The sequence below is a fragment of the Denticeps clupeoides genome, chromosome 2, assembly GCF_900700375.1.
Source record: "Denticeps clupeoides chromosome 2, fDenClu1.1, whole genome shotgun sequence".
Taxonomy (NCBI): Eukaryota; Metazoa; Chordata; class Actinopteri; order Clupeiformes; family Denticipitidae; genus Denticeps; species Denticeps clupeoides.
Window position 1 is genome coordinate 2,808,118 of NC_041708.1, and position 25,417 is coordinate 2,833,534.

Consider the following 25,417-nt stretch of genomic DNA (forward strand, 5'->3'; position numbering starts at 1 on the left):
TAGATTCTAGAACAGTATTGCAATTAATATGATAAATGACCTGAATTATACAAACAAATAGGACGTTTCATTGTTTAGCATAAATGTGCATATTAAATCTAATACCTACAACAAAAGTTTCATTAGACGGTACTGCACCACACATTGAAGACATGACTGGGGCAGATTTATTTATTTCATCAAACAAAATATAAATGATAAAACTGCCCGCAATAGTAAAAGTTTTACAGTGTAAAAACATAGACACGTTTCAGCAATGATTTCAAAGTCCTCAGAATTAAAGTGAGGAATGGGAAGCATGGTAAAAAAATACAACCACACAGACTAACGCTGAATATTATCTCGTATTAACTTAATGCACACATGAGGATGTAAATGGTTTCATAATACACTTTTTACACCACATTTAAACCACATTTGTTCCACAATTGCCTAAAAAAATAATTTAGTGTTTCCTTGCAGGGTGATATGGTCTAAGATGATGGTTATGGAGTGATTCAGGAACAGGAACGTCCTCCTTCCTCTGCTCTGGTAACCTGTGTTAGTCCGTGAGCAGAAAGTGCCTTCTAAAATCTTGAGGAATTATAACAAAGTTTCTCACAAACGAGACCAGCATCACACAGAACTGACCACAATGCTTCACATCCCAAAGATTCGTTCCACAGTAGAGCACTTATTTACACAATATGATCGCTCAATTGGCTCATTTATAGAAACTCCGATATCAAAACTCCAAAAACAGAGATATTCACAAACCTCCCCCTCAAACAATACAAATGTTAGAATGCATACAAAAAGCATACAAAGGTTGTTAAAAATCACAAAGAGACACTGATTTCCTTCAAAAAAGGTTGTTTTGGATTTGTTCATTCATCCATCCTTTCGTTCAGACTGACTGTTGTACAGCTGATGCACAAATAGAGTCCTCAGGTCGACAGGCATCTGTAAATGTGATCAAAGACTGCAAAATGTGGACGTTAAGGCCTGACGTACCGTTGAGGACAGATACGGGAGGTCACATCATGTCAAATGAAGACCAAAAACCAGTAATCACAGGGGTCCCCCTAGACCGTTTTTTTTTGGTCTTATATACAGGTCTGATAGCATTCAACACTGACAGTATATCTGAGCGATGCAACACGCCTCACGTTGGAGAAGTAAACCTTGGCGGGCTCGGGCTCAGTCGGTATTGTTTTATTCCCATGGACCTCGCTTGACAATAATGATGACCAGGGTTAATATGCATCGGGCTGTTTATATATTTAATATTTATGTATATACATTCATCTGCCTCTTCAGGTTTTGAAGCTGGTTGTTCTTTAGGCGTTAAGACCCCCCCGGATTGTACATGACACCCGCAGTAGATAATTGATCATTTGACGTACGCAGATTGTGGAAATGGACGCTGCATATTCACATATTTCAAATACTCGGGAGTAGAAAAGCTGCATTTTTGGCGGATTGTTCGGAACGCCGAGTGGACAGACGACCTCTTCACTAGGCTGTGTGGACGGGAGGGGGGGCGAGCCCAAATTCAGCAAAGGCCCCGCCCCCTCCCTCCACACATTCTCGCAGACAGGCATCTCATTGTGCTGATGAACATCAGGAAGCTGCAGATGAACTGGCACAAGTTCACAAACAGATAGAGTTTCATCTGCTGGAGACATTTAAAAAACAAAAAAAAGAACAAGCACAGGAACAGGAGACAAAATAAATCCTCTCCCTCCCCAAGTGTCAGACAAAGACGCGTAAAAAGGAGGAGTATTTCTCATACGGGGTGAGAAATCATCTCAAACATCCTGCAGCGGCACAATGGCAGCTTTGACCGCCTTTACGCACTCAGCCACTGATGGAAATGAAATTTACCTTCTTTAATATGCGCTCATGAATATTCATTCTGTATGCTGGGGATTGGGGCTTTGGATCAGGCACTCAAATAAAAAAATTGAATTTGAAAACATATTTTTTATGATAATGATTACAACAAATTATTAGAATGTTATTTATGATCGATCAATAAAGGTTTTCTTCATTTCTACTGCCAATGGTTGGATGGGGTTCTGCTACAAACTAAAATACCAAAAAACAAATGACCTTTTTCAGCATATTACAATTATTTTTAGATGCATCAGTAGAATAGCTCCATTCTGGATTAGAAAGTCAGTATGAATAATCGATCAGTAGAATTTGGTTGATTTCTTATTGATAATTGGCAGGAAAAAAATCGTAATTTTGGATAACACTTAATTGCAGTAATAACTGTAGGCCAGTGTACATCCATTACAGTAGGAACAGCACATGTTAATATGATGGACGTACCAGTGGCGTCGATGTGCTATGGCAACATGACGGGAACCCTCACGCACTTCTGCGCACCCCCCCAACTGATCAGAACAGTAAGAAAGTCAATGGGATTCACATTTCAGCAGCCTCATGTCAATGAACACAAACTCATGCACTCTTTCACACACACACACACACACACACACACACACACACACACACACACACACACACACACACACACACACACACAGAGTTCTTCTGTCCGGTGCTGTATGAAGCCAGTGTTTCATTTGGCCAGATGGCTGCACGGCTTTCTGCGCCGCTCACAAATGTACCAGGGTCAGTTGAGAAACTGCCTTGTGATCCGGATCCCGGGTCAGGAGAGGAAAAAAAAATCTGACGTGTTGCTGCCTTCAGAGCACCGCGTCGTCCTGGTTGAGAAGGAATCAGCCCGTACCACATCGGGTTTGGAATTAGCGTCCTGACCAAAACCTTCGTGTAAAATTGTCGAATGACTGCAGTAAAAAAAGTACAGTCTTTGCATTCTCACAGTTTCCCAATGCTACATTTCTGTTTAGTGATAAACAGGGGAGCCGCCCAGGCACCAGTGGCACCACCAACATTGCTGTAGATGCTGGAGTGTGTCCAAAATGTCTCAATTACACACACACACACACACACACACACACACACACTTATACTTCATTCAGAATCTCACCCTTTCACTCCATATCGTTCATGTTTGTTCTTTCTGTCCACTCCAGGTGTCCATCAGTCCCAGGTATTCTGGGTTCTGTGCTGTGGGAGTCAGGAAGCCATTGGCCGGTTTGAACGGCGGAGACCCCGCCCCGGCCGCTGCCGCCGTGGTACCAGAAACGGCCTTGGCCACCAGGTCCAGGTAGTAGGGGTTGTCAAAGGCGGGCGGGGGCACACCAGCAGGTACCAGGTACTCTGGGTTCTCCACGCTGCGCCCTGACACCAGACCATTCTGTAGGCGATGCTCCGGCCGCTTCCGTGGCAACGTGCTGGGTCGCTCCACGTGCACGTCCTGGTTGACATATTCTGAAAAATCACATGAAAGAAAATGATAAGTGATAAGAATGCCACCACACACACCTAGTGTTGTTTTTGTAAATATATATATTTTTTGACAATGATGTGACCGAATCGTGACGAGACGCAATGTAAATGCTGGACACGTGACGACATATATCATGTAATATTTTTGATGAATAAAAAAAAATTGCCTAAATGTGGTTTACAAAATAAAAACTCTACTTTCAATGACAAAATGACATAAGACGTTAATTGCACTATTATTATTCAGTTTCCGTTCGCACATTACTTCGATTTCAGAATACTTGTGGTGGGTTATAGAAAAACACGGGAAGAAATGCAACTACTGGAATGGATGTAGAGTATTCTTGAGTCTATAAGGTAACAACAACATGATAATAAGGTAACCTTGTTTTAATTGTGAAAAGAATTTGTCTGTTCTACTAGGTACTACATTAAGTGAGTTAAATTACATAAATAAAATGACTAAAACTTGACTAAAATGATCAGACTTTTAGTCAACTGAAACTTGACTAGACTAAAATGGGAATGACTACGTCTCATAAAAAGTAAAATGACTGCTTGACACAAAGACCAGACTAAAACTAAAACTATCCACACATGAACATACTCACCAGGCTGGCGGTGTGTCCCTCGGGGCAGTGTGTGTGAGAAAGTTCCAATGTTGACGTCCATCCCGTTGGGGAAGGTGGGGTCCTTACAGTAGCGTCCAGGGCTCGAAGGGGGGCCTCCGTCCTCTGGCGAGTCCAGGAACACAGAGTCAGACTGACCCCCCGCCGAACGGTGGGACACGCTGCGTACCAGAGGGGGGTACACTGCCCCCCAGGTCCCATTCATCTGTGACGCCCCCACAGGGAGTGTCGGGTACTGACTGCGCGGCAATGTGGACGCTGAAGAGTATAGACTCCGCCCACTGGGGATGCCGTCCAACTCCACCAAACCTTGATCAGTGCTCTGATAGGAGGAGACAAGAGATGGATTTCACACACAAGTTCCCGCCTTGTAAATGATGTAGTGATGTATAAAGAGTGAGACAAGGATGTGTCGCAGGGGGCGGAGCTACAGCTGACCCGATGGGAGTGGTGTCGGCTGGGCCCGTTTGCGCTGGGCTCCGCCTGTGGCCTGAAGAACCCGGGATGTGGCACCAGGTACTCCTCAGCGTCCAGCAGCTCCTTCACATTGCCCCCTTCCTCCGCCATCAGGGTGCGGAAGAACTGGCTGTCCACCGGACTCATCTGGTCGTCATTCTGTAACCATGGCAACAAGCTCACAATTACCTTTCGGTCCTGATAGAACCATACATGCAAATAAAGTAAAAGGATTACTGTTGCCGCGTTTGCATTTGAATGCCATAGTTTTCCATGATTTGGTAAATGTATTTATTTATTTTTTTTGCAAAATGCTTTCACAACCCTGAAATATACACCACACATATTAAGCTGTATTCTACACCATTTAAAATCTAAAGGCATGTTTGGCCCATTACTAACCTGAATGATCACGTAGTGTGAAGGGTCTTTGGCCATATTACTGAATTCTGTCACCAGCTCTCTGAACTTGGGTCGTTCTTCTGGTTCTATCATCCAGCCTGTCCAAGGAGTCACACAGAGGTTCGTTTCCCCATAAGTTACAAAGGTCTTTCCACATGAAAAAAATGGACTCACATTTCACCATGACTTCGTAGAGGTCTCTAGTGCAGATGAGCGGCTGTGGGAGGCGCTCGCCCTCCTCCAGCAGCTCGGGGATGTCCCGTGCAGGGATGAAGTCATACGGCTTCGCCCCGAAGGTCATCAGCTCCCACACGGTCACACCTGGGACAGAGCCAAGCGCGCACCACAACAAACGGTCACTCACAGCGCCCTCATCCGCCCGCAGACAATGACTCAACATCGGGTCACAGAGACAACAGCAGCTCGGTCTCCTTCACTGAAATACGAACCGTAACTCCATACGTCACTTTGATGCGTGAACTTCCTGTGTAAAATGGACTCCAAGGCCATCCACTTTATAGGCACCTGAAATCGACCGCAAGAACACCGGCATTCTATTGAGATGTTACAGAATCTAGGTTTTCTGTAGAACTCCAGTTCCTCTTCCTACCTTCCCACCATCGGCATGGTATTCAGTCTCATCGATGTCCAGTAACCTGGCCAGGCCAAAGTCGGTGATCTTCACGTGGTGTGGGTTTTTCACCAGAACGTTCCGCGCTGCGAGGTCTCTGTGGACAAGTCTAACGTCCTCGAGGTAACTCATACCCTACAGGCACAATAGGAACTGTCACTTTACTTTGTTTTTAGTAGTGTGTGGGAACGTTTAAATGCGATTCCTCACCTTAGCGATCTGCACACACCAGCTGAGAAGGTAGCTGGAGCCGATGTGCTCCTGGTTCTCCCTGATGAAGTCCAGAAGGCAGCCATACGGCATCAGCTGTGTCACTAGCTGCACCGTGGAGGTCAGGCATATCCCTAACAGGCGGCAGACATATGGGCTGGCCACACCCGCCATCACATAGGCTTCCTATGGGCACAAGCGCACACACTTAGGCCCCGTCCACACGAGAACGTTTTTCTCCAATACAGTAACATTTCTGTTCGATCTGGCCTGCGTCCACGGGGAGACGCCGTTTTAGGTCCCCCTGAGCGGTTATTTTCTGAAACGGGTTCCAGAGTGAATTGCCCTTTTCCGCATCCCCGTGTGGATGGCAAAGCAGCTGACGTATTAGTGTCACATAACTCTCCAGGGGACGCCCTGGGAAGGCGGAAGCAGGTGATTCCCACAAAATGAAACCAGCACTGGGCGAAGACTTCACATCAACACCAACTCAACTCGAGCCAGCTCAGCTATATAAAGTAAAGCCGCTTTCAGACCTAGCGTGGCATGCGCTGCGCTCGCTGCGAGGTTTGCGATTCCTCTCAAACAAACCAACGCAAAGCACATGTCCGGTCTGAAAGCACCTTCATTCCGTGATGGCTGATGTATTAGCCCGATCTGACCACTAACCCTGAACGCGTCATACATACAACAATGGCAGACAGCACGTTCGGGGTTGTGCTGAACAATCGCATAAAGCAACTACAAGTGCATGTGCCTAATGAAAAGACAAAGACTAAACACAGTGCAGAGGAGAACTAGATTTCAAATAAGACGCGTGACCTGGGAGTTTGGGACGTTCTTTTTTAGAAACCAAAAACCCGTCTTGTTAGATGCTGAAATGCTCAGATTTTTTGTCGAAAAATGCTGCAAACGATGAACGATTACACATCACGCACATCCAGGATTTCCTTGTTGGCTTTTGGTGACGTGTTCTCACGCAAAACCTTAATGGCCACTGGAATCCTCACATTTTCCCCCTCCGGAGCCCATACGCCCTGGGAAAATGAAGAACAGTCATATATTAATACTGTGGTTCCCAAAGCAGAGGTCTACTGCATGTGGGGACCACTGGATTAACAGATGGTCCCTGGGTCTCACCTTATAGACAGTACCAAATGCTCCCGAGCCCAAAACTCTGAGCTTCTTAAGCTCTGTCTCCTTCAGGATCCTCATCTGAGCCTGATTGGGTGTAGCGCCACTCGGGGTAAGGGGCTCCACAAGCTACAAGATCAGAGCGCAGGGGTTAACAGACCATGGTTCAATCTCGAATCGAATTTTTTTCCTTGCACAAACAACAAGCCAATTACGACTGATGACTGGGTGACAGTCAATGCTAGAACCTGACTGAGCAGCAAGAAAACATTTTCTGCTTGACCTCATGCTCCAGCATGTTCCTCATGGTCTCTTTCCTCTTCAAGTGCTTCTGTCTGTGCATGTAGAAGGCCACCCCTCCCACAAAGATGAGCAGGAGCAGGATTCCACCCACTGCTGCGGCGATGGTCGTGCCACTTCTGCAGAAACATCACAGAAGCTTGCTCAGGCTCAGGCTGTCTACAGATTCCAGTGAAATCAATAAACGAAGAAAAGTTTTACATTTACCCTGACTTTGAGATAGGACAGCCCCTCTCGTCCATGGAACACCTGAATATTAGAATACAACCGAACATTATGCACTGTCCTAAAGTTACTAAAAAATGTAAAATCTTGTGTGCATTGGTGATTATGCAGTTTGGAAGGTTCAACATCACCCAAAATTTGCAGCAATTGTACAACGGGGTGAACAAAAGTCTAAAATTACACTACAGTATGGCATTCAGGGCTATAAATGAGCATCCAGCCATTGCAGCTTTGTGCCCTGCAGGTCTTTTTATACTCACGACACTGTGCAGTTGGTGTGGCATGGCAGGCAGTGCCTGGTGGCATTGGGGTACTTCCACACGGTCTGCTGGTCCTCCTTAGCACCACTGGGACAGCGGTCTACACACACGTCGCCGTCCTGATAGTGCGTGCACTCCCTGCACTGGTGTGCCCCCTATGGAAGGGACAAAGGGACAACATCTCACCACTCAGCGGGTTAAGATTACAACCATACACGAGGTCAGGCCTTCTTTAGGCCAATCGGGTAACTCATCATGAAGAACATTTCTGCCCATTTCTTCTAACTTACTGGGCCATCACAAGAAGCGGAGCCATTGATTGGTTGACACTCGGAGTGACAGGGGACACACCGGGTGCCATCCGCAAACTCCCGCACCATCCTGGGAAGGGTATAATGATCCCGTTACCATAGTTACTCATGCAGATGCTCGGCTTCTCTGTAAGGCATCACACTCACCCCTGCAGCACATTGCAGTCCTCCACACACTCCGTGCCTCGCTGGTACTTCACACACTTTACACACTGTGTTGGGCCAGGTCCCCAGCACCCCTCCTCTCCACACAGGGGGTGGCACACACGCCCTTCATCCTCTGTACAGAGGCAGTACAGAGAACTACATGACACTCCTTCAGATCGACATTATTCTGCCTTTTGAGTTTAGCATAAATGACGTATCTATACCACAGACAGCCGGGTCCTGATTCCCATTTCTGATGAGATTAAGGCTCTGGGACGCGTGCAGGATGGACGTCCAGGGGACCGAGTCGGTGTAGCACAGCTGTGGGTTGCCATGCAGCAGGATAATACCCCCGTTCACATTCTGCAGAGAGCGCAGACCCAGGGACTCGATTTGCAGGGACTGAACGCCCAGAGAGATGACCCCCCTACAGACAGGGCACAAGAGCAAATAAAACTGATTTCATCGAAACGGAAACCTCTCACCCCCATTTCCCCTGGAGAAGCTACAGTCAGGCAGTGTCCCTCCCCTTAAGCAACCAGAATGTCCCACCATCGTGTCGTTGAACTCAGTGCCCCTGTCCCAACAGATTAACCTTGAAACCAGGAGCAGATGAGTCACGTCAGGCCGTCAAGTAAACAGTAACAGGCTAACACTGAGTCACTGATACAGAATGTGACTGTCGGTCAGAAACTCTGAGGCAGTCAGACTGGTGGCAATGATATGGGGTCAACGTGATACCAGTATGCGTAAAGCAACAGATGAAAAACCTTACTTGTAGAGCATTCTGCCTCTGATCACTTTCAGGTTTTCGAAAGGACTCAGGTCCTTCAGAGGCCAGTCTTCAATATAAAGATACCCTGAAACACAAAGACGGATTTGCACAATTTCCTCCTAAACATAAATGTTTGTCCAGATTTTGAGAAGAAAGAACAATCCAGTACCAGTGATCTCCTGCAGATCTTTAAACACGTCCAACTGGCTGGGCTGGAGGCCTGTGATGTTGGATCCTTGGTCCCTGATTGAGCAGAATGTCGGGGTCAGAAATCAAGTGATGATGATGTGGTTGTTAGAATCAGTCATGTTAGAATTACTGGTTGAGTGATGTTCGGTCATGTTGTGGCTAGTGTTGGTTAGTGTTACATTTACAGCATTTATCAGACGCCCTTATCCAGAGTGACTTACAATCAGTTGTTACAGGGACAGTCCCCCTGGAGACACTCAGGGTTACGTATCTTGCTCAGGGACACAATGGTAGTAAGTGGGGTTTGAACCTGGGTCTTCTGGTTCATATTCAATACTACCACTAGTGTTGGTTGAACTAGTTTGGTTGAGTTGTGGTTAGTCGTTTATGGAAGTTTGGTCATGTTGTCATTTGTGATTGGTTAGGGTACCTAATTGGTTGATGTTAAGTCATGCTGGAGTAATTGGTTTGCTGACGTTTGGTTGGCTGATTTGTTGTGTTGTGGTCACTGGTTGGTTGATGTCACTAGTTTATTGACTGACTGAACTGTGATTGGCTGCTTGAGCTCACCCCTGGAAAGACTGGCTGAGAAAGGCCAGGCTGCCATAGATCTTCTTGCAGCCAGAGAACAGATGGATGTTGGACGCATTCACAGCCAATACGCCTTGAAGGACGCCGATCCCATAGCACGCTGCACAGAGAGTTAGAGTTTAGTACACACACCTATGCAGGTACACTCAGAGAAAAACACATAAAGCACACACTTTCTACCTCACCTTCATGGCAGTCTTCACATTTCTCACACTTCTGTTTGTCTTGACCATCTTCCTGCGTGATGATCACTTCCTGGTTTGGTTTGGGACACACCAGGGTGCAAGCCATCTCCATCTCCAGGTAGTTGTCTGTGCAGAAACAGGGTCAGAAGTCACCATAAACGCATTCATCCTCTCAAAAGAGAGACTCACATGGGCAGTTCTTGACACAGGTTGCTCCAAAGCTGAGCCTCTTGTTGGGATTGGGTTTGGACTCATAGGTCTGGGAGACATAGATGCTGGCAGGGGGGCAACCCTCAATGCAGGTCCCGTCATTGTTGAAATGACGACATGCCTTCAGAATGGAGACAAAGCATTATGTGTGTACAGACGTCTCTCTTTTTGGTGGTGTGAGTGTTGATGAATGTGTGCATCAGGCAGTGAGTGCATGGGCTCACCAGACAGTCTGTGTCTTTGGGTCCGGTGCATCCAGCAGCACACTGTGCATGGCAGCAGTCGTTGGTCTGGGTGCCTTTGCACCGAGCACAGCCAGCTGCACACGGCACATGGGTCACTGCAGAGACGGGGGAAGACCAGATTAATGCCACTGGTAGAGAAAGAAACAAGTGACGCCAAACAGACGTGCAGAAAGATGAACCGACTCACAGATCTGGCAGTCTTGATCAGTCCCACCCCAGCAGCCTCCTGCCTTGCAGGCACCTGAGCAGGCCGGACCTGAGGGCAGAGAGCCAGTTGGGTTGAAGCACTGAGTGGATCCTGGATGTTCAGGAGTAGTATAGAAATAAATAGTGTAGAAACTGGGTGTGGCCATCAGAGATGTTCAGCTAAAGCCCTTACAGGCCCTGGGCGCTGCCTCCAGGTTCCGGGCGCTCCTGTGAACGTTCTGCCTGTCCAGTGTGTCGTCCCAGTTAATCTTCACTGGGTTTGGGAAGCACATCTGAGGGTTCCCCTTAAAGAACACCCCACCCAGGAGAATCTCTGAGAAGAGAGGATCTAGTGTTAAGCTTTATGTTAACTTGGAAATTAAGCAATCCTGCATTTAAAGATGTGGTTCTTCAGTTGAATGTCATTACATATTTATTACATAATGTTTCTGTTGATGGCTCATGCTCTCAAATTATTAGATTATATAATCTATAATAAATCAAAAACATTCGGTCCCACACACTCACCAGTGAGTTTACGTAGTCGTAGCTCCCGAAGTCCGGGTCCGGCGGGTGAGGCAGTGTTGTCCAGAACGGTCAGGGCATAACTGGAGTTGTAGAGCTGGCTGCCCCTGATGATGTGCAGTTTTTCCAAAGGAATGACTCTCGCGCTGACGTTATAGACCAGAACGTAGCCCTGAACCTCCACTATGCTCTACAGGGGCGGAGGGGGGGGGGGGGGGGGGGGGGTTCTGTGTTACACCTGCTGTTTCATGCGTACAACACACAAACACACACACACACACACACACACACACACTCGAAACACACACCTTTAAGAAGGACAGGTCCTGCTCCCCCTGCAGGTGTGTGATCTCCAGGTTCCCGTGGACAATGCGGCAGTCGGTGTAAAGGAGTCGGAGCAGCTCGTAGTGATTCTGCTGACTGGAGAGAAGCCCGAGTTTCATATCTGTCCCTAGACATACTGAACACACACACACACATACACACAACACATCATATGAATACTATATATCCACAACATATACAATCAACTCACACACATTTCATCATGCAAAACCACACATTAAATAAACTATGAAACACCACAGCAGCCCGAGATCAGGAAGTTCAGATCTGTGTCCAGCCATAAATCAGAAAGTTGACCTTGAGGTTGGACTCGGGCCACACATTCCAAAATTTGGCATTAAAGAAAGTTCAAGAAAAGTTCAAAGATTGGCCAAGTACACTCACCAATAACATGCTCCGTTAATGAAAAGCTAAGTCTAATTCAGTGTTAAAACAAACAACGCTCACTAATGGCAATTAGCACTTTAATTTAAGAAAATTATTCTCTAATGCAAAAAAGAACAATTGTCTAGGCAATTTTATGATTATTATAATGTTTATAATGATCATACTTTTTGGCACAGAATCGAGCAGAACCATCTTTGAAAAAGTCTGTTTTTGTCATCGAAAAATACAGCATCATCATAGCGTATGGGGACTAACGGTTGTCAAAAAATGAGATATTAATCAATATTAAAATTTTGTATAGACTTTCATACCAATTAGCACTTGCGTCGATAATTAAATTCCAGTTTTGGATCTGCTGTTTAACGGAATTCGCTGGCATTTTCAACAGGCATTGCAGCATTCAGACCGCCCCCCGGGCTACCTTGAGGACCCAATGTTTACATCTGAGACACACCAAGGTTGTAAAAAGCGTTGTCTGGAAGCACTTCGTTTAGGCTCGGATTTTAATCATTTTAGCCGAGCTTGTGAGTTAAATTATCGGTCAGCTCTACGTTCCGTATGATTGTTAAAGTAGAACGATTGTAAGATTGTAAAATTATTGCTGTAAATTCGTTCCGGTGTTTGATAAAAAGTGTTATTTGATTTGCAATTTGCGGCCACCGTCATCGGGTCATTCGTTTTAATTATCGCAAGAGATGCTGAGGAGCGAAAATGCTGAGGAGGGGATGCTGATGCGTAGCGCACGCAAAAAACGGCGGCCGTTCAAAAAAGCTGGACTTTTTCGCTTGGGTCGGACTCTGTCGCACTCGGGCCAGGACAGGCCTAACATTTCAGGCCTGATTACAGTTGAAATTTGCATATAATTATTATTATTACTACTACTACTTTTGTACTACTGTTCTTTTCATGTACAGACACATTAATACAAACTGTTTTAAGAAACACATTTCTTTTTTCTTCCTCCATTTGTGGCGCCGCCTGGATGGACGGCGCCCTTGGCATTTGCCTGTGTCTCGTATTCCACAGGCCGGCCCTTCTGTCACCCGCTGTGCTGCTTACTGAGGTAAATAATAAAAAAAAAAAAACGTTGCCCCTCAACTCGAGCACTACAGAGTACCATAGTTAGTGTCGGTATCGAGTTTGAAATTTTATGTCACGGCCACGACCAAGATTCCAGCCCGTCCTCCAATGCCAAATCCGCCCCGGTGATTAACCCTCCCTGCTAAACAAAGAAGGAAGCCTAATGGGGACGGTGGGGACCTCAGTGGCACCTTGATGCTCCTCCACATAGATGATCTTCTCTTATGATGCATCGCTCATATGCTACCATCCAGCTCGTTGGCCGAGCACCCATGATTCTTTTACCCAGCACCGGGCCAAGATGTTAACAGCTATAGCAAACTTCCTCCACCCGGGTAGAATACTCCAGTCACCCGGGACCACTGGACATGATCTAGGTGATCAAGAACTGCACTTTCATGAACAACGGAAACCAAAGTAGCGTTTCGGTCATTTTCAGTGTGGGTGCCTTTCTTCCCAACCCTCTCTCAAACTTCTGTCCCTCTGACTTTATATAGGCCTGCTGCATAGCTCACTTCCAGGGGAATGTGTGTGAGTATGTGTGTGTGTGTGTGTGTGTGTAGTGGCCTTGAATAACACCAGCCCCCATCTCCCCCACCACCCGCCGTGGCGTTCTCACCGTCTGAGAGGCACAAGTGCTGCACAAGTGCACAAAGGCTCCCCCACTGACACCCAAACAAGTGTGCAGCTCGCCGAGGCCAGAAGTGCCCAGGCTACGCCCGCCGACTCTGCCAAGGGGTTTCTGCGGCGACCGTACATAAACAGTGAACAATAGCCAGAGAGGATCCAGGAGCACGGAACAACGCTGCGGATCGGCGCGTCCGTAACAGTGTGTGGCGCAGGTGTGTCCACCGGTCCTGGCCCGCTGCGTTCAAATTGCATTACGAGTTCATGCATTATTGGGGTACTGATGTGACATCAGATGAATTGTCGTTCACCCACCCAAATTATATTTTACCGGCACAGTAGAGCGTCACGTCTCTCCACTTTCCGGCCCAAATCTGGGCTCTTACGGTACAGGTAGTGTACTGAAACAAGAACCGTTGTGCTACCTTGTTCATTATATAAGGTAAAGACCGTAATATTCCGTAAATATTAAACAATTCAGTGCATGACCTTGAAATACCAATGCGCTAGGCAGCCATCTTGGGTAGTTATTTCGGGCTAACAAGAACAGGGCTGTATCTGAATGAATGGAGAGCGGGTCGTAAATGCACTTTCAATGGCTAGCAGAACATAAAGACCATTTTAAAACAGCTACAAAACTAAAAGTCTTTATCTTCACAGGACACAGCTCGGCTGTGCAAAAGAACTGCAACGTGATTGGACGTTTTCTGTTCCCGGTTCAGTTACTGCAATCTCAGTCAGTACGGCGGCTGAGACCGCGGCTCCGCCCCCAACAAGAAATACGATGACCTCAGCCTGCACCGCAGGAGTGCACCTGCATGTGGCTTCCAGCAAGACAGGAGGCGGGGTTAACACTGAGGTGGGCGGAGCCTCGACTCACCTGGGCACATTTCATTGCCAACTGCTGCGCTTAACTGAACGCAACCTGATAGGCTGCACTCACTAACAGACACTGTTACTATAACCACACACACACACAGTTGTATACATATTAACCAGGAATTTACACTTTTTTTTTTTGTAGTAATAGTTACTTGATCACATTATTCTGGATGTTAAAAATAAACTACTTTTTTTTTTATTACTTTGGAATCGAAAGTAACACTTTCATATGTGCTAGAGCCTCTTTGCACACTTTACTTGTTTTTTGTAGTAATAGCTACTTGATCACATTATTCTACTTGATCACATTATTTTAAATCTAAAGAAAACTACTTTTTTTAATACTTTGGAATCGAAAGTAATACTTTCATATGTGCTAGAGCCTCTTTGCACACTTTACTCTTTTTTTATTTGATTTATTTTATATGTGTTAGAGCTCCAGACCTGCATGATCCTCACTCCCTCGGCCCTCCTCTCTCCGCGGCAGGAACGGGTATTGCTCAACCAACAGGAAGAGCAGGATCCGCGCCGAGTGTGTGCTCGAGTGTGCGTACGTGTGTGACCAGGGCCGTACACTTCGTTCCTAAACACCTGAGTGCACGCCACGGAGCAGGCTGGACCAACCGAAACCGCCCGACACACCGACAGAACTCGCGGGCAGAACGTCACCTGATAAGCCGCGACTCGGGAGGATTCCAGCGCTCGTTATCAGCAGTCCTCCGATAGCGGCCAGCAGCGCGAACCGACCACAGACGGCGGGTAAACATACTGGCGGTGTCCTCTCGATTCCTCGCTGTTCAAAGTGCACTGGCCACTCCGGGCCCGTGACCATCACAAATGTAAAAATGTCCCAGCATCCAGTGCGATAAAGCTCACACGAGATGTTATTCCCAAGTAAATTAGAACAGAACTGACCACAGGGCCACCAAGAAGAACTAAACACCTTGACGATACCCCATACCTCGTTCTTCTGTTGGAAATAAGCATTTACATTTACAGTATTTACCAGACGCCCTTACCATCAGTAGTTACAGGGACAGTCCCCCCCTGGAGACACTCAGGGTTAAGTGTCTTGCTCAGGGACACGATGGTAGTAAGTGGGATTTGAACCTGGGTCTTCTGGTTCATAGGCGAGTGTGTTACCCACTAGGCTACTACCACCCTATAAGCAGACTGGAGTTCTGGATGTTGCTCCTATGGTGGGGATCACCATCAGCCTCCTTCAGCAGAATTGGTCGAGGGACACGTGCATGTGACTTGCAAATAACTTCACCAGCTTTCACTGCCACACACCGAATCTTGGGATACCGCGGCGCACGGAGGATCAAACAGGCGCGTCCCCCAATGAACGGGAAATGAAAGACTTGCAGGCAAACGTTTCTACTTCATTATGAGGCATCTAAGGTGGGGCTGAAGCATGTGTCGTGCCATAACCATATTTCATCCAGTAATATTCGACACGGGGGCAGTGGTGGCCTAGCGGTTAAGGAAGCGGCCCCGTAATCAGAAGGTTGCCGGTTCGAATCCCGATCCACCGAGGTGCCACCGAGGTGCCACTGAGCAAAGCACCGTCCCCACACACTGCTCCCCGGGCGCCTGTCATGGCTGCCCACTGATCACTCAGGGTGATGGGTTAAATGCAGAGGACAAATTTCACTGTGTGGACTGTGTGCTGTGCTGGTGTGTATCACATGTGACAATCACTTCACTTTCTTTCTTTTTCTTTAACAAATAACTCGCACTAACTTTTTAAAATCTGGCACATAAAAAAACGCACAGTTTTAATAACTGTTTTATAAAAGCTGGTTTTCTTTCAGGTTATGGGTTATGGGTTATGGGTTATGGCGGCACGAGGACCCGATTCTAAGGAATTGGTGTCGGGTGACGTCAGGTGACATGATGCGCTGCCAGAATTCACCCGCTGATGCTCACGATCACAACAAAAACAACTAGTACTACTCCTCCCGCGGCGCATTGTGTTATCACACACGCTAACGCCCAGCGGGGCGGACGAGTAGAGCGGACCGCGCGTGTTTGTTCCTGGTGCTTAATAAGAACTCCATCACCGCTGCCCATAAACCGTCAACCGCCGACCTTTGGAATAGCTTCTATTCAGCTTGCAGGGAGGAGTGTGTGTGCATGCATGCAGGCATGTGCAGCTGGTCAGCTTTATCGTTTCTGGGCCTTCTTGTCCGCAGTTTTAGTGCAAATTGATTTTTTTTTTTGGCTTTTCTGCAATACTGGTTCATAAATCCCTGTTAGAATTTAAAACTGATGCATTTGATGAAGTCCCAGGTCCAAACCCCACTACAATTGTGTCCCTGAGCAAAACACTTAACCCTGAGTGTCTCCAGGGGGGGGACTGTCCCTGTAACTACTGACTGTCGTAAATGAAAAATTTCTCTCTCAAATATATGATATATATAAAACCCCTTTCTTCTGGAGTCCTTTGTAATAAAGTCCACGACCGATCACAACTCTGCACGTTGCCGCATGTCTTTTGTCGTCCGCAAAACAATGAATAATGCATGCATAACAACACCGACTTCAGCCGAAACCTGAGAAATCAGAAGAAAAAAACAAGAAAAATCCACCTACGGATGGAATCTGGTCGCGCCTGCTGCACGCTGCAAAGTGACAGTCGTGTCAACGTGTGCGTCAGACGCGAACCGTGCGCCGCTGCGGTCGATCTTTTTATATGTATATCTAAAATATATATCTATATATCGTTCTGCATTTAATATATATTTATTAACGGTTGCGCGCATTAAAGGGGGTGGGTGCACGGAAACCGAGCGCGCTCCCGCGCCATTGTCACGCCAAGTTGCAAAGCAGGTTCCAAAGTTCGGTTGTTGTTGTTGTTTTTTTTGGTTCTTTCTTCCTTTCGTCTTGCTTTACGCACGTTGCCAACGCGATGGGGGGGACAAGTGGAGGTCCTGTCGCCGCGACCGTCCGTCCCGAGTTCGGATACGTGCGTCGCCCCAACGCGTTACAGTGACATTCCGATTGCCACCAGTCCACCTTCTTAATGCGCTGTGATTTTCGGCTTCACGCGAGGATCTGTGACTTATTTAAGTCACGATGTCGCCGTCATTGCGTCAACGAGTCAGTTTAAACGTTTCCTTACTCGTAAGACCGACTCTGGTGTTTAAAATGTAAGTGTTTTTGCCCTTTCTTTCCCCGTTATATGTGCTTCAGCGGCAATAAAGCACTTTTTTTTTTATTCCTGTAGGAAGCGTGTGAAGTGACGCGACCCACCTCTGCCCAGCGCGCGCGACGACATTCCCAAAACCAGGAGCCACAGTGACACGAAACTTCTGATCCCGTCCATCGACCCGGGCCGGGCGACTAGTCCATATTTTACTCCGTAAGCGAATCGGGTCCGACTTCGGCACGGTGCGTGCGCGACGACTCCTCTGGCGTAAAATAAAAACGTGTTCTTGTTGTCTTCTCCGCGGTTTGCTGCTTTTCCTTCTTTCAAGACTCGACTTCCTGCCTGGAACTCCAACTGCGCGTCTGAGCCGCTCGTGTGTCAACGAACGGCTCTTCTCCGAACGACGGAATCGAGTCAGCGAACGACTCCCACTGTGAGAAAAAAAATTCTCACATTTTCTCGCATTTTTGTTTTATTATTTTATAAGTGAAATTAGAATACTCGAACGCACTACGAGAGACGTTTTGGGCACGAACGATCCGGACGTTCACCGTCAACTGAGATAAATGATCCGGATCAGTAGAAGGAGTCGAAATACCCGCAGGGAGTGGCAGCTGCAGGCGTTTCACGCAGCTACTGGAGACCAAATGTCCATCCTATTTCATACTATTTTATATACTACATATTACTCCTATTCAAAGTGCGGTTAAATGAAAATGAAATAATTCTGGTAGGAAGGGTTCTATAAAAAAGATCTGGCACTAAAATAAAACTACTGAAATGATCCTATAAGACACCTTTAGTAAGTTAGTTACTGTGTTAAAAGCCTTGGGGGTCAGATGAACTCACGTAACTACATATTGCTAAGTATTCGTGAATGGATGTGGCTCTGCACAAGTGAAAAAATGCACATGCAACATCATGAATCGCACATCTGTCTTGGGCATGAGGCACATCACTATCACAGCGCATGGGTAATGAGATAAGGCAATGCCGCATTTCTTACATAGCTCACAAGCTCGTTTCTTTCCAGAGACCCCTACACTGGGTCAGAGAGGCGAGAAGGGGCACGAGAAGAATCAGATCCATTCATCCACCCCACTCACAGCTCTTCGACTCCAAGTCCAGCCCTTTCGAGAGCAGACAGACCCTCGGAGGGTGCTGGAGTAAACACACGTTACCGGCCTGGCCCCGGGGTGGGGCGTGTGAACTCGGTCATCTCCAGTCCAGACTCTGAAAGGGCAGAGATGCAATGAAATCTGCGTAAACTGTATTGCTTTAATTCAATAACCTCTTACTGGCACAACAAGCTACAGTTTTAAAGTCAATTAAAAGTCATCCTTTTCTTCAGCGACAACAAGACTGGGCTAATAAAAGGCCTCCTGTCCTGGGATGGATTGAGTTAAACGGCGTGGTGACAGATTTCAGCTTCAAATGTGACTAATGAGAGACAAAGACACAGGGGTCAAGGAGGGAGTCAGAAATAGGCAAGCGAGAACAGTTTTATTTTTGTTCTTCTCTTAAAGCTTTATTTTAATTTTTTTCTTCTTCAACACAATTCAGTCCAGGGTAGAAAAAGGAGAGAAGTGCTTCGAGGAACAAAAGGCAGGGAAAAAGTGAGAAAGATAGGCAGAGAGACAGGAGGGTGTGTGGGAGAATATCAGGTGCACAGGCAGTAAATATGCATCAGTAAACTGCTGGACGGCATCAGCGTTGAGCCCAGCTCCTCATTGACAGGATGTTAGATCAGAAACAATAAATTGAGAAAGAAAAATGGTCCACATTTCCCATAAGCTGCTTAGATTAGACTTACAGAAATCTTTGCACAGTGGAATGGAATGATTAAAAGTTCCACACATCAGTTATAACACATTATAACATGTCATGATGCTACATTTAACCCATAACGCAGATGCTGATTTGGCCTCGATGCAGATGATGGATGTAAAAGTAATTAATTGGTTCAGCATGCAGGAGCTACAGTCGAAACGCTACTGCCGTTTGTTCGTTAAATATGATCTTGATCCTCCATCACAAAGTCTGATACCGTAGCAACCCACCCCCACCCCTCGTTCTCAAACAGGCTATATTTACCCTCTCACACACTCACACACACACACTCGGACACGCTCACATCTCTGACTCTTTCAGGAATTCATGGCATTGCACGCACTCAAGTCACTCAGAAACTCGATTTAGGCTGCTTCAAATAATTTCTTTTCCCTCCAAAAGGCAAAAAAAACACATGCATACATGCATCCACACACCATTGTGGCACACCAAAAGTCAGATGGAAAAGAAGATTGCAGAGAAAAGGACAGAACACGCGAAAAATAGCTAAAAAGAAAGTAAACTTTCTATATAAAATCAGAAACACACAGCAATTAAAGCTCACGTGTTAGGTGATCATGAAATAAAAAAGAAAACAATGCCGCATAATGGCGGCACCTAGCGGCCAATAGTGAGCTGTGCATTTAAAAGAAAGGTGCGCCCCCTGTCGAGAGAGAGGGGCGCACCTAAAACAAGCACTGGAGGAAAATAAGGCAAATGGTAAAGAAAGTGGCAATTGCTGAGTTAGAAAAGAAAAGGCAAATTAAGGCAGAGCCGACGGGACACTGTGCTGAGACAACATAAGCAAAACAGGTGCAAAAAGAGCAAAACTCACATCTAAAACCCCCCGGAGAAGAAGCAGGCCCTGCAGACCCATCTGAATCACTCCTCAAAGCACACAAACAGGCACACACCCTTGACCCCGATTGATAAATAAAATGCATGGTATATGTGTTCAACCCATGATCCAAAAACCTTCCTTCTTCTGGGTGTGAAAGGCAATCCTGGTGAGTAATAAATGGAACCCCAACAAGACGAAATAATTAAAAAAAAAAAGAAAAAAAGCACAGGGTGGCTAATAAGTCACTTTCACACTCAAACCAATAAATTAATAATAAAAAAAAACACCAACAAAGGTGCAGTGATAAAAAAAAAGGGAATAAAATCAAGAGTTAATCATTAACACAAAAGTTATGCTCAGAATCGTTCACATTGTTCCACTTTTGTTCCACTCTGTAGACAGGTTTGGCACAGAGGTCATGCTAAAACACCACACCACAGCCACTGTCTGTGACGAGGCAGAGAACTGAACTGAGATCAGAGTTTAAAATAAGGCCAATCTCGCCCCAGCCCCGGCGTGCCTTGGTTTCAGCACCCATTCACGATGACTGCTCATCCCAATAAAAAAATTAAAAGTCATTAAAACAGATTCAAACCTCATTCGTTCCAGTGAATCTGATTGGTCAGACCCAGTGAGTATGAAGATAATGCACTGCCCTACAGTACCCTTCCCAGTACAAAACTGTGTACTGGTCAAGGCAAAATTCAGTGAATGCAAATGTCAAGTTTTGGAAATTAAAAACGACTAAAACAAAATGTGTACAAAACCACACTTCCCCGGCAACACCAGGATGGGGAAACATCCTTTCAAAGGTAGCCTACAGCTATGAAACTCAAAAACACTTCGGCTGAAAGGAGTCATGCAAGTTGTCCTGGAGACTGATGGCCAGCCCACTCTGGTGCCCACGTGCCCGGACTGGGGATGATGTGGTAGGAGGGGGCGGGTGCTGGTGCAGGCTCCTCCTACTCCAGTTTGACTCCAGCCTTCTCCGTGTTGAGCAGGTGCAGGCTGTCGTCTATTAGGAAACTGTGATCAAAACACAGAAACCCTATCACAAATATTGTTCATATCATCACAGGCGAAACTAGACAGCTCGCGTCACAATAAAAGTCCCTGACCTGTGAAACAGGAAGTGCACGGGCACGGTGCTGAGGTGCCAGACGGCGTGGGCGTCCAGCACCCAGAAGAGTGGCGGGAAGTCGAGCAGCTCCAGTAGCGCCAAGCCGTGCAGCAGCACCACCACCAGGCCGCACTTCCACCAGTACGGCAGTGTGCGGCGGTTCTGCCAGCACCAGCACAGCCACCACAGCAGGTTGATCATGCCTGTGATCAGAAGAACAAAACAGGTTTATTAAAAAATAATAATAATAATAATAATAAATTAAAGGAGGTAAACAAACAGAGAAAGCTAAGATGCTTCCTTCTCACCGATGGTAGCATTGGCGGCCATGTTGTATCCATAGTCAAAGCTGACGAAGGTGAGATATGACACGTGAGAGGTGAAGGCCAGGATGAGCAGAGCCCCCATCATGCTGGACAACCCCGGTCTGCGCAGGCCCAACGTCCTGCGAAAACATGGTCACAACGTTTTACCAACGTTCTAATAACAGGGTTAACAGCGAGGAGGAAGAACAACAAGAGCATTAGCTTCAACCGCTCGCTACGTGTCTGATTTCTACACTCAAAGCTTTAACAATTAAATGCCACTGGCTGTTGATGGAAAATCCCTTGTTGCACAAAGGAAAGACAACCCAGATAACAAAGGTGCACACCGATCCGTGCTCGCTCACGTTCAAAATATTGTCACAAAATATGGCAACGTTGTGCCACTGCAGAACTCATTTTCCCAGGAGCCCCTGCGGTTGTATGTGCATCCAAAGGCTGGAGAAGACAAACCAGAGGCAAGGAAGTCCAGATATGTTATTTTTACTACTGCGAAACAACGAACCGGGGAATTCCAGTTCAAACGTTCCAGTCGATCTTCAAATGGACCAGTAGCATCATTATGGACACATAATCTAGACCATGACACTGACTACATCCTGGACTCCTCCAACCCTACAACTGTAGGACTTATTACTATATCATCCCCAACCCTGCACTGACACCATTTGCAGGCTTACTCTACCCTGGAAGGGGGTCCCTCTCTGTATCACTCCTTCCCAAGGTTCCTTCCTTTCTTTTTTCTCTCTCTCCTAGAGTTTTTTTTGTGTGGAGTTTTTCCTTGTGTGCAGAAGGGTCAAGTGTGGGGGGTGTCAACTGTAGGGCCTGTCAAAGCCCATTGAGACATACTGCATGTAATTTTGGGCTATATAAGAAATAAATGTTGTTGATGCTTGTCGATATCTGGTGTGTGTATCAGGAGAGCTGGAATGGCACCTTTAAGGTCGCGGTCTGTGAACTTACCGGACACAGCACAGGTAGATGGAGTAGAGAATGACCGCAGACGCACAGAAGTAGTCCATCTTCTGCAGGGACGGAGGACAATATGATGTTCAGACAAAAACTCCCAAGGTTTTAATTCAAAATTTACTTCAAGCTAAAAAAAACACAACACGTACGTCATCTGAAAGATCTATTAAATATATAAATACTTACACGTTAAATAAATTTTAAACATGTTTAAGTATGATTGTTTATGAGCATGAGATTTGTTATTTATCACACACACAGGATATAAAATGAGACCGCAATAAATAATTAAATAAAAATGGACTAATATGGACTATAACATCAATAGTTCAATTTAAATTAAAATTAATCAAATCAATAAAGAAAAATCCAAATGAATCAATTTCTAAAAAAAAGTGTAATTTGCAAGTTGCTTAAGTGTGCACACCCTTAAACTAATACCCCGAATTAAGTTTCCTCACATTCTCCGCCACAGCAAAAGACCTGGTTTACCGAGAGCGCGCAGACTTATGCAACCTGAATCCAAGTTGATGGGGGTTAACACACAAGTGCATCATTTCCATTACGCCCTACCTCTGTCAGGTAGGTGTCTCTGGTGTGAAAAACTGTGGACCAGAACCAGGCATTAAGAGAAACCTGCACAGAAACAGAAGCCACATGAACGGGGCACCTCAAAAGCCCATGATGAGACTAGTGGAACGTGACCCTCACCAGAGAGAAGGCGGTGATGGTGTGGTACATGGGACTCTGCCGCGGCACGGTGCTCCGGTAGCGCAGCAGCATGAGGAGGCATGCGAGCCCGTTGAGCAGAGACGCCAGCGCTGACGCCGGCTCCTCGAAGCACAGGAACCGGGCGAACGGCCACTGCGCACAGAGAGGGGGGTCAGGGGGCAGAAGAATCGGCAGAAGACCGACGTTCTAGCGGGGGAGTTTTTACTGCACGCTCACTTTGCCATGGAACTGGGGAACGCTGTAGCCTTCTGCCTGATACAAGCCCACGGTTGTCCACATGCACTGGTACCGACAGTCATCGCGACACGTCCAGCCTACAGAGCGGAAAGGCAAAGAACAGAACACAGCAAAGTCAGAAACAACAGAACACAAAATCACCCAGTCATTTATTATTACACATTTATTAACTATATTATTACCTTCTATATTATATATCCATTCAGCTATATGTGTCCAGATCTAATAGGTATATACACACTTGGAGACTCACTTATGGCTCTCGCATTATAGAACAAAATGACACACATGAGGTTATACTATGAACAAAAAATACAGATTGGCGTCTCTTTTGCTGTGATGGGCAAAACGGGGACGGTTTCCATCAGTCGTGAAGGTTTATGCTGGACACTTTCTCATTATTTACTCTAATTTATGAGTGTTCATATTTCTTTAAGGCAAAATATGGGGACAACGAGGACCCACGTCGATCTTAACATTGGGTAGTTCTTGCCAGGGACACTCTGGATCTTGTCAGCGAATGCAAAGTTTGCATCACAACTGCTTCTTGCATGCGTGGCACGTCTGCCTTACAAGGACTCGGTTAAGTAGGCCACGTTATTTTATTGATGGCCATAAACAGGGGAGCCTGGTTAAAGTCGGGGAATGATACAACTAAAAAGGATAAAATACAATAATAATAATGATCCAAGGGCTAGGGTTTGTGCATTTAAAGAACGACCGGCTGCCAACAGCCAACTGGAAGAACTGGCCAAGCGTGATCTGACCAGTATTACCACTCTGGTCAGCCTGGAAAAGCCAGCCTGACACTTTCAAAACACTGACCAGCACATGGCTCATATACTTCCACAGCAAAGCAACAATGATCGCGTACACACACACACTACATGGACGATCTGCCATTCAGACCAGTAGAGATGAGCGAAGGACTCACCTGTCAGGGCCATGTAGGGCGGCTGTGCCGACTGGAAGCCCCGCAGCCGGGCGCCGGTGCAGTTGGTCCGCACGCACTGCTTCACGCAGTCCCGGTAAACCGGCTCCTTGTCGCCCTGTGAGGCGCGCACGGAGGCGGCCAGGAGCAGGACGAGGAGGCCTGGGACGGCGCGGGGCGGCGCGGGGGTCGCAGCCATGGCGGAAATCAGAAGGCACCGCGGCGGAGCGACAGCGGCATTTCCAGCCACGCGGAGCGGGACGAGGACGGGCTTCACCGGGACATCACCGCGGTCTGCCGCTCCGGGGCCGCGGGACGCCCTTCTGAGTTTCGGAGCTCCGCCACTCCGCAGGCAATTTAAAAACCAGGAACTGCCGGAGGGTTGCCAGATCTTGCGAGACAATCACACACTTAGGATGGCCCCTCGCTGTTGCCAAATACCACGAAAGACGCAGCCACGGGGCCTTTCCAGCTCACACTACTCAGTCACCTGATCTAAAAAGTTATTGTAGTCGGAAAACATAGCGTTTACGTTTTTAATGGTAAGCATCATTGCGAAATCAGTAGACAAATTAATTAGGAAAATAAAATACTTTCCTCGAAATAGTTTTTTTTGAAAAACAAGTTTCCTTTTTGTGTTAATTTGCAGCTCTGCTTCTTGCCTTGCTTCAGTTACCGCTCAATTCTTGGGCCAAAAGAAAAAAGGAAAAACAAGTTAACGGTCGTTTATAATAAGCGGTCGTGGCAACATTAGGGTGCCTCCATCCTGCGCATGCGTGTGGCGCTGGAAGCCGACACACAACGAAGTTCATTGTAGTTATAAAAGGAACACAAATGCATAATTGCAACTCAAATCCTATATTTTACATTATATACTTGAATATACTTGTATATATTACATATTTGTTCACAAACTATAAATTAAGGTGCTGAGGTTTGAAATTTCTTTGTTCTATTTATATTTAGCAGCTGACATGAAAAC

At 46.4% G+C, this 25,417-nt stretch overlaps 2 protein-coding genes across 2 annotated transcripts; both read right to left on the reverse strand.

Moving 5' to 3' along the window:
• Nucleotides 1–209: 209 nt before the first annotated feature.
• On the reverse strand, nt 210–18,015 carry erbb2 (erb-b2 receptor tyrosine kinase 2). The gene is made up of 27 exons (XM_028967306.1): nt 17,557–18,015; nt 11,286–11,437; nt 10,981–11,167; nt 10,646–10,786; nt 10,454–10,522; nt 10,246–10,361; nt 10,001–10,142; nt 9,812–9,937; nt 9,606–9,726; nt 9,016–9,089; nt 8,847–8,931; nt 8,296–8,498; nt 8,072–8,204; nt 7,904–7,994; nt 7,614–7,768; nt 7,336–7,377; nt 7,112–7,247; nt 6,835–6,957; nt 6,633–6,731; nt 5,695–5,880; nt 5,464–5,619; nt 5,303–5,378; nt 5,028–5,174; nt 4,854–4,951; nt 4,434–4,610; nt 3,978–4,317; nt 210–3,348 (listed from the first exon to the last, which is right to left on the reverse strand). Exons 1-27 carry the CDS (start codon nt 17,627–17,629, stop codon nt 3,023–3,025), a joined length of 3,774 nt encoding a protein of 1,257 aa, XP_028823139.1. The 5' UTR covers nt 17,630–18,015; the 3' UTR covers nt 210–3,022.
• A 938-nt stretch (nt 18,016–18,953) lies between these two features.
• Nucleotides 18,954–24,809, reverse strand: pgap3 (post-GPI attachment to proteins phospholipase 3). Its single transcript, XM_028969555.1, has 8 exons — nt 24,439–24,809; nt 23,484–23,581; nt 23,247–23,399; nt 23,109–23,171; nt 22,530–22,591; nt 21,552–21,688; nt 21,242–21,446; nt 18,954–21,149 (listed from the first exon to the last, which is right to left on the reverse strand). Exons 1-8 carry the CDS (start codon nt 24,632–24,634, stop codon nt 21,086–21,088), a joined length of 978 nt encoding a protein of 325 aa, XP_028825388.1. The 5' UTR covers nt 24,635–24,809; the 3' UTR covers nt 18,954–21,085.
• Nucleotides 24,810–25,417: the final 608 nt, after the last annotated feature.